At 33.2% G+C, this 14,172-nt stretch overlaps 1 protein-coding gene across 1 annotated transcript in view; it reads left to right on the forward strand.

The window, feature by feature from the left end:
- LOC133204910 (uncharacterized) overlaps window positions 1-14,172 on the forward strand; it is a 115,362-nt gene that overhangs the window by 49,381 nt on the left and 51,809 nt on the right. The window contains exons 6-7 of the mRNA XM_061340651.1: window positions 7,058-7,209; window positions 7,442-7,501. Of these exons, the coding sequence (XP_061196635.1) occupies window positions 7,058-7,209; window positions 7,442-7,501 (212 nt within the window). The remainder of the gene's footprint in view (window positions 1-7,057; window positions 7,210-7,441; window positions 7,502-14,172) is intronic.

A 14,172-nucleotide genomic window follows, 5' to 3' on the forward strand; every position in this document is an offset into this window, starting at 1 on the left:
GATTTTTATAAAATTCACTTCCGGTCTCTTGTTTACCTGTCCTCAAAATTAGAATTTGTTCTCACAATATTGCTCGGCAACAGTAAACGACTGAAGTCTAAAACTTTCAAGACTGATGGTCAGTCATCAGTTATATGAATTGTGAGAAAATCTTGTAAAGCCGTTACTTCTGGTACTTCCGGTCGTGACCGGAAGTGATGTAAAAAATGAATGGTTAACGTTAGCAAGTTGGATTTTCACGCTGACGACAAGGGTTAAATTTACAGAGTGTCTGAATTTCTTTTATCTCTTTTTCAGCTTGAATTTTCGTTTTTATTTTCAGAATCGGACGGAAGACCTCTCATTGCTCGCAATGAGTTTCTAGTTATTATTATTTTTCTTCCTGGGTACTTTTTTGTCCGTGAGTGATCTCCGAAACTACACATCCGATTGAGGTGAAACCTTTTTAGGGTTAATAGGAATGTTATGTAGATTTGCGGAATGAAGGTCATTTTGCGCGCACGTGCATGCACGTGCGTGCGCGTGCAATGAGTAAAATGACCAATATACTTGATATAGCCATAACTTTCATATTTTTTGATGAAATACTTTGATACTCAGAATATAAGGATATATTAATAGTGTAGACAAGATGACATAGTCAGAATGCACATGCATGCACGTGCGCGCATGCACATTGATTGAAATAACCAGTAAAATTGATATAGACTTAACATGTACATTTTTTGATGAATTGCTTTGAAACTCTGAATATAAATACATATAAGAAGTGTAGACAAGAAGACTTGATCAGCGCACACGTGCATGCATGTTTGTGCACGTGCGTGCGCGTGCAATGAGTAAAATGACCAATATACTTGATATAGCCATAACTTTCGTATCTTTTGATGAAATGCTTTGATACTCAGGATATCTGGATATAGTAAAAGTGTAGACAAGATGACATGGTCAGAATGCACATGCATGCACGTGTGCGCATGCGCAATGATTGAAATAACCAATACAAATGATATAGACTTAACTTGTACATTTTTTGATGAATTGCTTTGAAAGTCAGAATATAAATATATATTAGAAGTATACACAAGATGACATGATCAGCGCACACATGCATGCACTTGCATGCACGTGCGTGCGCGTGCAATGAGTAAAATGACCAATATACTTGATATAGCCAAAACTTTCATATCTTTTGATGAAATTCTTTGGATCTCAGAATATAAGGATATATTTATAGTGTAGACAAGATGACATGGTCAGCATGCACATGCATGCACGTGCGCGCGTGCGCAATGATTGAAGTAACCAATATAATTGATATATACTTAGCTTGTACATTTTTTGATGAATTGCTTTGAAACTCAGAATATAAAGATATATTAGAAGTGTAGACAAGATGACATGGTCAGCGCACACATGCATGCACGTGCTTAAGCGTGCAATGAGTTAAATTACCAATATAATTGATATAACCATAACTTTTACATTTTTTGATGTAATGCTTTGATACTCAGAATATATAGACATATTATAAATGTAGACAAGACGTCATTGTCAACATGCAGATGCATGCACGTGCGCGCGCATGCAATGCTAAAATGACCAATATACTTGATATAGCTGTAACTTTTATACTTTCTGATGAAATGTTTTGATACTCAAAATATGTAGATATATTCATAGTGTTGATAAGATGACACGGTCATTATGGACATGCATGCACATGCGCGCGCGTGCAATGCGTAAAATAACAGATGTACTTAATATAGCCAATTTTTTTTATCTTTTGATGAAATTTGAATATAAAGATGTATTAAAAGTGTAGACAAGTTGACATGGTCATTTTGTACATGCATGCCCGTGCGCGCGCGTGTAATGCGTAAAAAAACCCAATATACTTGATTGCCTTCTTTAATGAAGCTTACAGGGAATGACACCAAAAGGAACTTGGGGAGCGCTTGGGGAACATCTGTAACGGTCCCCGTTACAATTAATACTAGTTTGTAATGATTTTATAGATCAGATAAGAATAAACATGTTTACTTTACAACTAGAAAAATTTTTTCTTTTATACTACAGTGTTCGATAACAATTACAATGTTTTACAGCGATAAAAATCGTGTGATTAAAAAAGTTTTATTATCATACATATGTGCAGAAAATATTGTAAGAAACTCAAATTAATAGTTTTACTTAATGTGCATGTATCATCTTTCTTAGGTCAATTTTGGAACATTTATTTTATTTATTTATTTATTCATTGATTTGTTTATTTATTTATTTATTTTTTTTTGACCCTGACATTAGAATGCAGTAGAGTAGAATAGTTTCAATGCAAGGAAAAGATCAGAGGCATTCCAAATAAATCGTTCATCTTGCGTTCACCATTCGTTCACCATTCACTTTGCACTCCCGATTGCGCACCGCATGCTGCATTCGCTCACTGTTCAGCATTCACACATCGTTCACCAAGTTGTGTTTAGTGTTCACACATCGTTCACTCACCGTTCGCTCTGCGTTCATTCAGCGTTCATTCACCGTTCGTTCAGCGTTCGCTCACTGTTCAAGTGGGAAAGTAGAACGTTTCAGGGACTGTAGCTTACTTCCAGGCTTGCTTCAGATGCTGGATCTGATCGACCTACAATTTCAGGATGAGTGACCAGGTTAAAGTTTTTCGAGCAGGTCTCATTTCCAAGGAACTGTAAGCCCTATGTTGACCAAACATGCAACCTTGGATGATACATCTAAGGATGCACACTACCAGGAACCGTCACGGTAGCTCAGTTGGTAGAGTGCTAGCTCTGTGATCGGAAGGTTGTGTATTTGAATCATGGCCGTGACTGACCTCAGTCGATAAAAATGGGTAGCAACTGTTCCTTTGCCAAGCACTCAGCACTTTGAAGTGAAAGTTGCGGGTCTTTCGGATGAGACCTTAAAAACCAGGGCCCTGTGTTACAGTAGGTGTGGCACCATAAAGAACCCTCACTGCTCAATGGCCCTGAGTGTTAAGTAAAGGTCTACATTTGAAGCTCTTCACCTGTATATGGTGACGTCTAAAAATTCTCAAATGGGACGTAAGACGACATACAATCAATCACTCTACCAGGCTACCTTTGAATGCTTGATCTGACCTACATTTTCCGTATGAGTGACCAGGTTAAAGTTTTTGGTGCAGGTTCATTCCAAAGTTATTATAAGCCCTATGTTGATCAAACTTGCAAGGATGATACATCTAAGGATGCACACTACTGGACTTGCCTTGGATGCTGGATCTGACCTACATTTTCCAGATGAGGGACCAGGTTAAAGTTTTTGGAGCAGGTCTCATTTCCAAGAAACTATAAGGCCTATCTGAAACAAACTTTCAAGGATGATGCATCAAGATCAAGGGATGAATACTCTCAAATTTGCTTCGGATGCTGGATTTGGTTTACATTTTCCAGATGAGTAACTAGTTTGAAGTTTTTAGATAAGTCCATTCCCAAGTATCTGCAAGCCCTTTCAGATCAAAATATAAATGTTGCATCTTTGGATGTACACTACTAGATTATAAGTTTAGTGTGGGACTTTGCCTTAATTAAAGACAACATTTGTTGAAGTGAGCTCTGTAATTTTGATTACCTATGTTTTTGGTGATGTAGATATGCATGTTCACATTTGTAAATAGTTTACGACTTGAAATGATTTTCTATGACTAATTAACACAAATATTACTAACATTCTACAGTTTACATCCTTAAAGATTTGCAATACTTAAATAGAGTGAGAATTGCAACCTATTCACTTTTTAATTTGTGTGTAAGATTGTTCTATCAAAATAGCTGATTTTTTAGTGTCAATCTCTAATATTAGACACTATAAACAGTAGCTAAGTAGTCTCTGGGAGTAGCTGAAATCACTAATTTGTGTGGGGGTTTAAATTTTTGTTTTCTTTGTTATGAAGAGACCCCCCAATTCATATTTCCTATGAAATGTGAAAAGTGCACACTGCAGTATAATGATTCTCCTTTAACCACAAAATCAAATCCCCCAAACCAGTAATTTTTCCTCAAACCAAAAAAAAATTTGACCCCATGAAATTAAGTGAAATTTCAGTAAACATGGTATGAAGCATGACAGTTATAAATTTAGATTTCTTGTAATCAATTGTAGAAATAAAACAGAAAAAGAGAGGTAAAATTTTTGGTGCATTTTGTTAATTCATTCTCTGATGCAAACTGTCTAATATAACCTATCCTTGTATGTCAGACTCACAATCTGTTTTCTGTATACAGCTATAATTAGCTTTTGTGATGTGGTCCATAATTTTGCTAGTTCTTGACTATCTGAAGTTCATAAGAATAAAGATGTTTGTTATATGAGAAAGGAAATTAAACACTTCTAAAGAAAATTCTCATCGATTTGATTTATACAGCAAGATGTGCATTTCATAAGCATTTTTAGCTCACCTCTACGAAGTCGAGATGAGCTTATGCTATATCCCCGGCATTGGTGTTGTTAATAGCACTAAACTGTATTTTAATTGATTTTATTTCCCTTTTTTCGATGAGGGGAATGTTTTGAATTTTAAATGTATGTACTTGTTATTATAGTAACCGTAATTATAACTTGGAAAGAAAAAAAGTTTTATGGTGAAATATAATGTTTCTATTACATTATGTTAGCAGAATTATGGGCTATGTCACATTAACTTGATAAAACCCTCAATACAGGTATTGCTTTTAATGCTAGTTTTCTTAGTTGAAGTAATGCCTACTTAATATAATTATTCTCCATTGCACAGTAGAAAAAACATCATGTGCTATATGGTCTGTTTTCAATGTGTACAAAAAATACGTAACATGGGGTGCATTAAAGAGAAATACGAAAATGTACATGAGAAGGCAAACTGATGTGTTAAATTGCACCATATGTTGGGAAAAATGATGCACTGTGTCCATGGCTTTATGGAGGGAAAGCATTTGATTTTAATGAAATATTTTGGAATTTTAAAGATTTTTTATTTGTTTATTTTAAAAATAAATTTAAAATACATGTATAGAAATAATTTTTAAAAATTTTATGCACTCAATTACAAATTACAAACAGCAACTTAAGATAATATATTGGTAGTTATAGATATATAGTCGCATGCCATAAATGAGTTCGCAAAATGGCCGAAGTCACGTTATTAAATTTTGTTATGCAAAAAATTGTATTTTTTTTTTCAATAAGAAATAAAATTGCCTACCTTATGATTAATACTGTGTAATATGTCCCCAAGAATGTAATGCTGTCCGTATCTTTCTTGGAAGACTTTGATATAGGCTACGAATGTAAACCAAAAGGAGTTTTCTCCAAGTGTCTTGATCAACTAGCTTTAGATCATCAGCATTTATTATCACATTCGCTCTCCTTTGCACATGTAATTTCAATACTGTTAAGGTCTGGGCTCTGTGGGGGCCAAGGAAGTGTTACTATTTTGTTATTCTGCTTTGAACCATTCATTTGATCTGGTGGATGCATGACGTGGAGCATTATCCTCTTGAAAAACCTAACTGCGATTTGTATAATGTCTAGCGACCACAGGCCAAAGACATTCGTCCAAACTTCAATTCAGTTCTCACAGTTCATGTTTGCATCTACAGCTTTCAAAGTGCAACTCCATGAAACAAAATAAAGCCCCAGAACATAACGGATGCTCGACATGTCATTCTTCCTATCACCATGCAAAACCGGACACTCTGCATGGTCTTAATCTTTCGTCTGCTTTTCTCCATACATGTACTTTATTGTTATTTCCTAGCATGATTTTTGTTTCATCACTAAATATGATAGATGCCCACTGATTAGCCACTGTCCAGTGTAGTTTTTTTGCCTGCAATAACGACTTTTCTTTTCATGATTTGTCTGAGAGACTGTTGTTTTCTTTGAAACAACACAACCTTTGTACCCTTCTTCATTCAGTTGTCTTTTTACAGTCCTAAAGGACACACCACACCCAGTTCTTGCATTAAATCTGCTTGTAACATCTTTAAGGGTCTGCCTTCTATTCTGTTTTACACTCTGCATCAGACACCTGTCATCACTCACTGTTGTTTTTTCTGTTTTTCTTCCACTTCCACTTCATGGTAAATTTTCAACACTTCCTCGTTCATGCACACGTTTCAGAAATTTTTGAATGGTTTTTGCATGTATTCCTGTTATACCCTTGTTAGACATCGATCTGTAGAATTATTTCTTTTTGCTCTGTCATCAACTCTTTGCCATGGGGTGCCATGTCACTAAGCAGATCATAGGGGGATAATTTAATTTTATTTGCAATTTAAAAAGTTTTGAAGTCATGCAAGTTTTATGCCATAAATCTTAAACGGGTATATCTTGGTTAATTTGTAAAAACATTTTCATTTGAGATTTATTGCTTACAAAATCACTAAAGTGGCCATTTTGTGAACTCATTTATGGCTGGAGACTGTAGCTTATTTTTAAATGAAATTGCCAAAAATTTACTGCAGTTCATACACATATATAGAATTTATAATAATAATTTGTAAAGCAAAATACATGTATTTATTTTTTAGGTCACTTTAGTCACTCATGATCATGAGCTGCAAACTTGTCACCATAATTTTGCAGTCTTAATACTTGTAGTCTAAATACCCATATAAATGAAGTTTCCTACTTGGATCTTTCTTATATTCTACATGCATATCTATTATATTGATCCTAATTTAAAGCCCACCTTTTCACAAATTTCTGGTTGATAATTTTGATAATTTTATTTACAGAGAAACAAACATAAAGACATTCACTATCATGAATTAGCACAATCTTTATCAATATATAAATATTAGCATTATATTTCTTTTAGTGACCAGTATTCATTCACAAATGAGCATCACAAAGACTTACATGTACCTGAGACAAGTGAATCACCTTGATAATGAAACTAGCTATTAAAGTTTACATTAGCATTCTGTTGTATTCTTTTTGCTTTTAGTTCTGAAAAGCAGACATGATTGATTAACAGCTTAGCAGATTGACTTTCTTTGCTAAGATTGACATTCCTTTTTAACAGACCAGAAGAGAGTGGTGGATCAGGAGCAGGAGCAGCAGTAGGAGTGGTGGTAGCTCTCCTGATCATAGTGCTTGTTGTTGTGGTGGTGCTAGTGGTGTTTTACAGGAGAAACCAGTTTGGTTTCAAGGATAAAATGGGGCCATTGTTTGATAGTATGTATTCAAAGGGTGTCAAAACATCACACAGCAAGTAAATTAGTACAAGCTTCAGTCATTAATGGGATTTTGCTACTTTGATAAGAAATTTATTTAAAATCTGAATTTTAAAAGGAAATATGTGGAGATAACGAACAGTATTCAAGCTCAAAAGTCCATTAAACAATACAAAATAGGAGCAGATGAGAAATTATGATAAAAATTAATTGTATGTTTTCACACCTTATAGATATCAGAAATCGTCTTCCAGGGAACAGAGATGGTGAAACAAGACATCCTGGTAACACAGGTAAGTTGGGACATTTTTTCCATTACAAGTCATGTTTCACACCATAAACAAGGGGAATCCAAAAAATCATATTCAACCACAAATCATGGGAGATTCTTTTTATCACATTAATTTAATTTAATCAGTATTTTATTATGTAAAGTCAGTTTACATAATTGGATTGGACATCAGGCATGGCCTATATAAGTCCTCTCCAAGAAGGTCAAGGTTACAAATGTTAAGAATTGACAATAATTTACAATCATGATGAAATAAGTCATAATAAGTTACATTAATTTCTTCTTTTTTTTTTTTTTACCAGAAATGGGAAAAAGAGAGAGATAGATTAATAAATTCACAAGAGTTATTACTTAGCATGTATACTCACTATACAATATAATGAAAAAATAAAAGAGTGCAAAGAATAAGTAAACAAATGAAGTGCAAAAGACAAATATACAAGGAAATTAAAAAAAAAAAGAAAAAAAAAGCAAAGAAAATAATATTAATAATAACAAAAAAATAAATCTGGAACAAGCAAAAACACTGGATAATAATAAAGAAAAAAATGAAAATGCAAAAGACAAATATCCAAGAAAAAATACAATATATATACATGGAAATGCTGAGATTTGAAATAAGTATAAATATCAAAAATATTAGGAAATTAATATTAAAACTTAAATATGAAATAATATCAAAATCGCTTTGAAAACTTGATGTATAGTTGGACTGCTTCAAAAATTGAACAGTTAGTTTTATCAGGTAATTGCCTATCACCAAATAGCAAATTATTCAAAATTTGATCAGGAGAGAGGGTTTCTAAATCTATTATACTCTGAAGACTGTCAAAAAGTATCATTCTCTGATTATTATAGGCAGGGCATTCTAAGAAAAAATGATAGTTATCCTCGTTTGGATATCCGCACTTAGTACAAGATGCCATTTCACTTAAATAATGATTATACAAGTGAGCATTTAGATTACTAGATTCATTACGTAGTTGACAATGTATAATGTTTTCCTTGCGATTACCATAATTAAAGATCTTGACATTTTTTATTCTGTCTATAGTAGGTTTCTTTAAGATATTCTTGAAACTTGAATAGGATTCAATACATTTTGTTTCTAATGGTAAATTGTTCCATAATTGTATAGTAGAAGGCAGAAAACTGTTGAAATATGACACTGTCCTTGCTTGAGGTATGACAAAATTAAAATTACCAATATTCCTAAGATTGTAACCATGATTTGGTGGCATAAAAGGTAGGACCATTTCTTGCAAATAGAGAGGGGCTATACCATACACAATTTTATAAAATAACAAGAGTTTTTGTCTTTCCCTTCTATTATTTAATGGTTCCCAACCTAATTCTAAATACAGAGCATTTCTGGATGAGTTTTTCCTAAGTCCTGTTATTATTCGGGCTGCTTCTACTTGGATATTTTCTAGAAGATTTGAAAGTTCCTGTGAGCAATTATCCCAGACAATGCTACCATATTCTAAAATGGGTCGAATAAAAGCAAAATAAACTTTTATCAATGCACTCCTATCTAGCAAATGTTTCAACATTCTTAAAAGATTTAGCCGAGAACAAGCTTTTTCATATAAATTATTTATATGAGATGACCATTTGGCATCATTTTGGAAAAGGAGTCCAAGATGACAGTGTGTTCTAGATTCATTAATAATACTACCATTAAACCCAAAATGGACTGGGGGATGGTCATTCGAACTTCTTGAAAAATTTAAATTACAGGTCTTGGTTGGATTAAAATCCACAGCCCATGTTGAAGCCCATTTATTAATTTTATCTAAGTCAGACGTAAGTGATATTGCTGCTGCATTAACATCATTATCTACAATTATAAACAGTGATGTATCATCTGCAAATAACCTTGTATTATTAGCTAAATTATCAGTTATGTCATTAATATACAGGAGGAATAAGAAAGGACCTAGAACAGAACCCTGAGGAACACCTGCAGATATAGGTTTAAAATTAGAATAGAACCCATTTAAGGCCACTCTTTGAACTCTGTCATCCAAATAATTTTCGATCCATTTTAATAATGTACCTTGAATACCATATGATTCTAATTTAAAAAGTAGACCTTTATGCCAAACTTTATCAAAAGCTTTTGAAATATCACAGAAGATAAATCTAACATCTTTACCTTTATCTAGGTTTGATATAATCGTATTATAAATTTCCACTAATTGGTTGATAGTTGAGTCATTTGGTTGGAAACCTGACTGGTATTTTGTTAAGATATTGTTTTCTAAAATAAAATTGTACAAATATTTAAATATAATTTTTTCCATAATCTTGCAAAGACTACTAGTTAGTGAAATTGGTCTATAGTTATTAACTAAGTCAGGACTACCTTTACCCTTAAATACTGGGGTAATATTAGCTTGCTTCCATACATTTGGTAAACGTTTTAATTCAAACGACTTATTAAAAAGTTTTACTAGTGGTTTACAGATGGGGGAGGATAATTGTTTAAGAATCTTTGGTGTTATACCATCTGGACCAGGGGGTTTGCTTACATTTAAATTATTCAATTGATCAGCCACATCTTGTTCAGTGACAAATATGTTTTCTATGGTTACTAAGGGAGGACCAGGTCCATGCTCAGGCAAGGTTTTACTTTCATCAACACTAGAAACATTTGAGTAAAAGTTATTTAATGCTTCTGCCTTTTCTAATGGATGAAGTAAAATTTGACCATTTGATTTTAAGGGAGGCATAGGTTTATGTTTATTTGAAAGTTTTGCAATTGATTTTGTAATTCGCCACCATTTTCCTGGTGGAATATCTTTATTAAGTATTTGAGATGTAAGTTTTTTCTTATACTTTTCTTTGGCATTTCTAACCATAGAAATTACCTCATTTCGCAATTCTCTAAAATGACACCATAGGTTTGGGCAATCTTTACGTTTCGCTTTTTTGTGTATACGATTTCGTTGCCTTATTCTTAGACGTATACTATTATTCATGAATGGTTTATCTCGTGGCCTAATTGTGACTACCTTTTTAGGTATATGTTTATCCAAGATAGCATCATACGTGTGTAAGAAATTATCATATATTTCATTTATGTTTGAGGAATTAAAGACTGTGGAGTCCCAATTGACTTTGTTAAGATCATTTTCAATATCTTTAAAATTAACATCCTCATAGTTTCTTATGGTGCGTTTATAAGCATATTGTTTGAAAGTTTTGTATTTTATATCAAAACTAACAGGTGAATGTGTACTACAGAATGGAGATGCTACATACACATTATCTACAATACTTAGATTATTGGTGAAAACTAAATCTATACAAGTACCAGGAGTAGTTGTAAAATTTGTTGGTTCATTAATCAGGTTTAATAAATTTTTTTGTATCATACATTGTTTAAAAATATTATTTCCACTGCTCAACATATCAATGTTAAAATCACCCATAAGAAATACTGGCATGGACTCATTTGATACTATATCTAGTGAATCAGAAAGACGCTCAAAGTAGGAGACAGTGGAATTAGGTGGTCGATATATTAAACCAAGTAAAATTTTCTTATTATCTTGCATATGTATTTCACACCACAGAAGCTCAATGTCAGTAATATTAAGATCATCTCTTATGATAAAATGCAAGTCTAGGGAAATATAAAACAGTATTCCACCCCCAAACCTATTACGATCCTTTCTAATCGGAGGATGAAAACCATGAAACATGATTTCATCATTGGGTATATTATTATCAAGGTGAGTTTCAGTAATGCCAATAATATCATATTCAGACAACTCATTATAAACCACATCAACTTTGTTAAGTAAACTACATACATTATTATGGACTATGCTTAAATTTCGAGTTCCAAAATTATTTGGTATTGGTCCAGGGTTTGTTTCTAAATTACCCATTATGAGTAAAAAACCCAATACTAAAATATAATAATGAGAATTTTTGAACACATTTAAAAATGCAGATGTATGTGATTCAACATTGAGCCATGTGAACCTCAAGTCTGAATAGTTACATATTAGTGACAGACAATCTGGAATATATAAATAATTCGGGAGACTCTGGTTTTTAGCACATAAAAGAAAATTAATCATGTGTATCATAAGTTATCAATTGAATAATTAGAAAAAATACCTGAGTCTCACCACATGGTACACACAGGATGTTGACATGTTTAAAATAAATATAGAATTTAAAAGGATCAACAATTTCCGGAGCAGTAAACAATTTTTTCCGTTTTTCGCCAACTTGGAGGATATACGTACATGTATAATTTGTAACAAGAATTCCATAATAATTTGATAAGATTATACTCAGCATTTTAAGTGCAAAATAATTACACTGGTACGAAAATAAAGAACATATAGGAGGAAAAGTGCAAATATACACTAGAATACAACAAAGAAAAGTGCAACTTGTTTGGAAAAAGAATAATTGAATATATACAGGAATAATAAAGGGAAGTTTTTCCCACGTCATAAAAAGATAGTATAAGTACTGTGCGTAGTACAATACGCAGCATAAAAAAATGTGTATTGGTATTCTAAAAATAAATTGTGTTTTTCCCTTTTTTGAGAAGTATCACGTGACATTAGGGATTTTCCATAAAGTCGAAATGCACGTGGATCTGGAGTTACACAGATACATGTGGTAAGCATATACATATCTACTTTAGGTAATCTGAGCAATATATATATATATATTGTTTTTTTGTGTTCATAGAACAAAATTGCAAGTTTTAACCGGTGTATAAGTCTGTTTAGTCAGACTGGTCTCTGACACCTTGGTATTTACAGTCAGTGTGGCCACTATGAGGAAAGTCCAACTGTTTCCATGGCCGCACTGGCATATGTTTTTGTTTGGGATACTGCACCTGGTTTAAGGTCATCAATTCTTGTACACATTTTTGTTTTGTCATCATGGTATTTTATGAAGATTTTCCCATCTGCCGTCCACGTATCTTTGATTTCTTTGTTTTTTTTAAGTTGTCTTGCTTGATACGAAATCGCAGAACGGTTTTTGGTCAGATCTTCGAAAATATAGAAGGAAGTGTTATGAGACTGATTGTACTCGTGAACTGTTTTCCATCTCTTTATGACATTATGTCTTGCTCTCCATGAGGTAAATTTGACAATGATATCGCGGTTTGGTTTTGAGTTACGTCTCCCTACCCGGTGGCTCCTGTCAATGTCTTGCATATTTAAGTCAATTTTCATTGTTTCTTTTACAAAGTCAGCTACCAGGGCATCAGTATTTTCACTCTCATTTTCAGTGATTCCGGATATTCTAAGATTTTGTCTTCGCGTATATTGCTCTAAATCATCATTTTTCAATTCTAATTCAACACATCTCTCTTCCGATTTCCTCAACTGGTCTGTGAGATTATCAATAGATATTCTTAGAGGGTCAAGTACACTCTGTAATGTTTCTGTCAGACTAGGAAGGAGATGACTGACAAGTGATTTTACTAGTACTTTTGAAGAGCAGATGCATTCAACAAATTTTGACATTATTTCAGGTTTATTTAATGCACCAACTAATGTGTCGACTATTGCTTCAGCATCGTCATCAAAGTCTTCATACTCACTACTATTCTCCCTAGCTCTTTTAGAGAGAGGTTTGGCACTTTGGGGCTGTCCTTGACCTCCACGTTGTGACTTTTTACCCAGTTTAGGCATTTTGTAATTTTTTAATTTTGAAACATAAATTGGAAATCACAGGTTGTAGGAAAGTTTTTAAGAAGTTTTTAAATGATGTAGAACTCAAAGCATACTAATCACAAATGAGTTATCTAACCAGCGAGTGAGCGAGTGAGCGAGCATAGGAATTCAAAATGGAGGACGCATTCCATTGTTCTTTGTGTTCTTTGTGTTTAATAAAAACGAGAAACAAAACACAAACCTCCTTTGTACTATATAACTCATTATCATCCCTAGGTCCCTTAGGATGTTAGAAATCAATTCCACATCTTTTCAATCTTCAAATCTCGCAAAAACAATCAGAATACACACTTTTTTTTGCCTGCTTGTAAAACACTACATAATGGTCATTTGACCCTTGACCCTTCTCCTTTATCACATGTTTTATACATCAATATTACTGTTTTTATATATGACTCAGCATTATTAGGGCCCCGCAAGGATTTGCAGGTGCCCTATAGTAATCACTCTGTCTGTCTGTCTGTCCATCTGTCTGTCCGTCTGTCATTCTTCTGTCCACAAATCTTCTGTTTTTTTCTAATAACTTTTTTAGGGTTGACCAATTAAGTTCAAATTTGGTATGTTGGTTGAATAGGCAGTAAGACATTTTTTGATGCTAAGTTTGGTTCTCCTTGTCATCCAGTTTGGAGCTGGGGTGGTGGGGTAGATTCCTTAACTTTATGTAAGAGTGAATGGGCAAAGAGAGATAACTGCTGAGAATGTTCCTATTGTAAACTATAAAAGGCTGCAATGAGTCTCTTGGGATTAATTAACTTTCCTCTTGAAGAAAATCCAAAGCATTTATCTTTATCTGTCACATTGAGATTAATTAACACCTCTGTCTGCAAATGAAGTTTGTTTTGAAGTTAAGGTCAATTCTGAATGATGTTTACATTCTCTGATATGTGGATTTAAATAATGTTCATACTTTTTTTTTTGGTAAAATACACTATGAGTTATTTATGATTTTATT

This window comes from Saccostrea echinata, unplaced genomic scaffold (genome assembly GCF_033153115.1).
Source record: "Saccostrea echinata isolate AGI-Se365-2 ecotype Australia unplaced genomic scaffold, CSIRO_AGI_Sech_v1 ptg000054l, whole genome shotgun sequence".
In the NCBI taxonomy this organism is placed as follows: domain Eukaryota; kingdom Metazoa; phylum Mollusca; class Bivalvia; order Ostreida; family Ostreidae; genus Saccostrea; species Saccostrea echinata.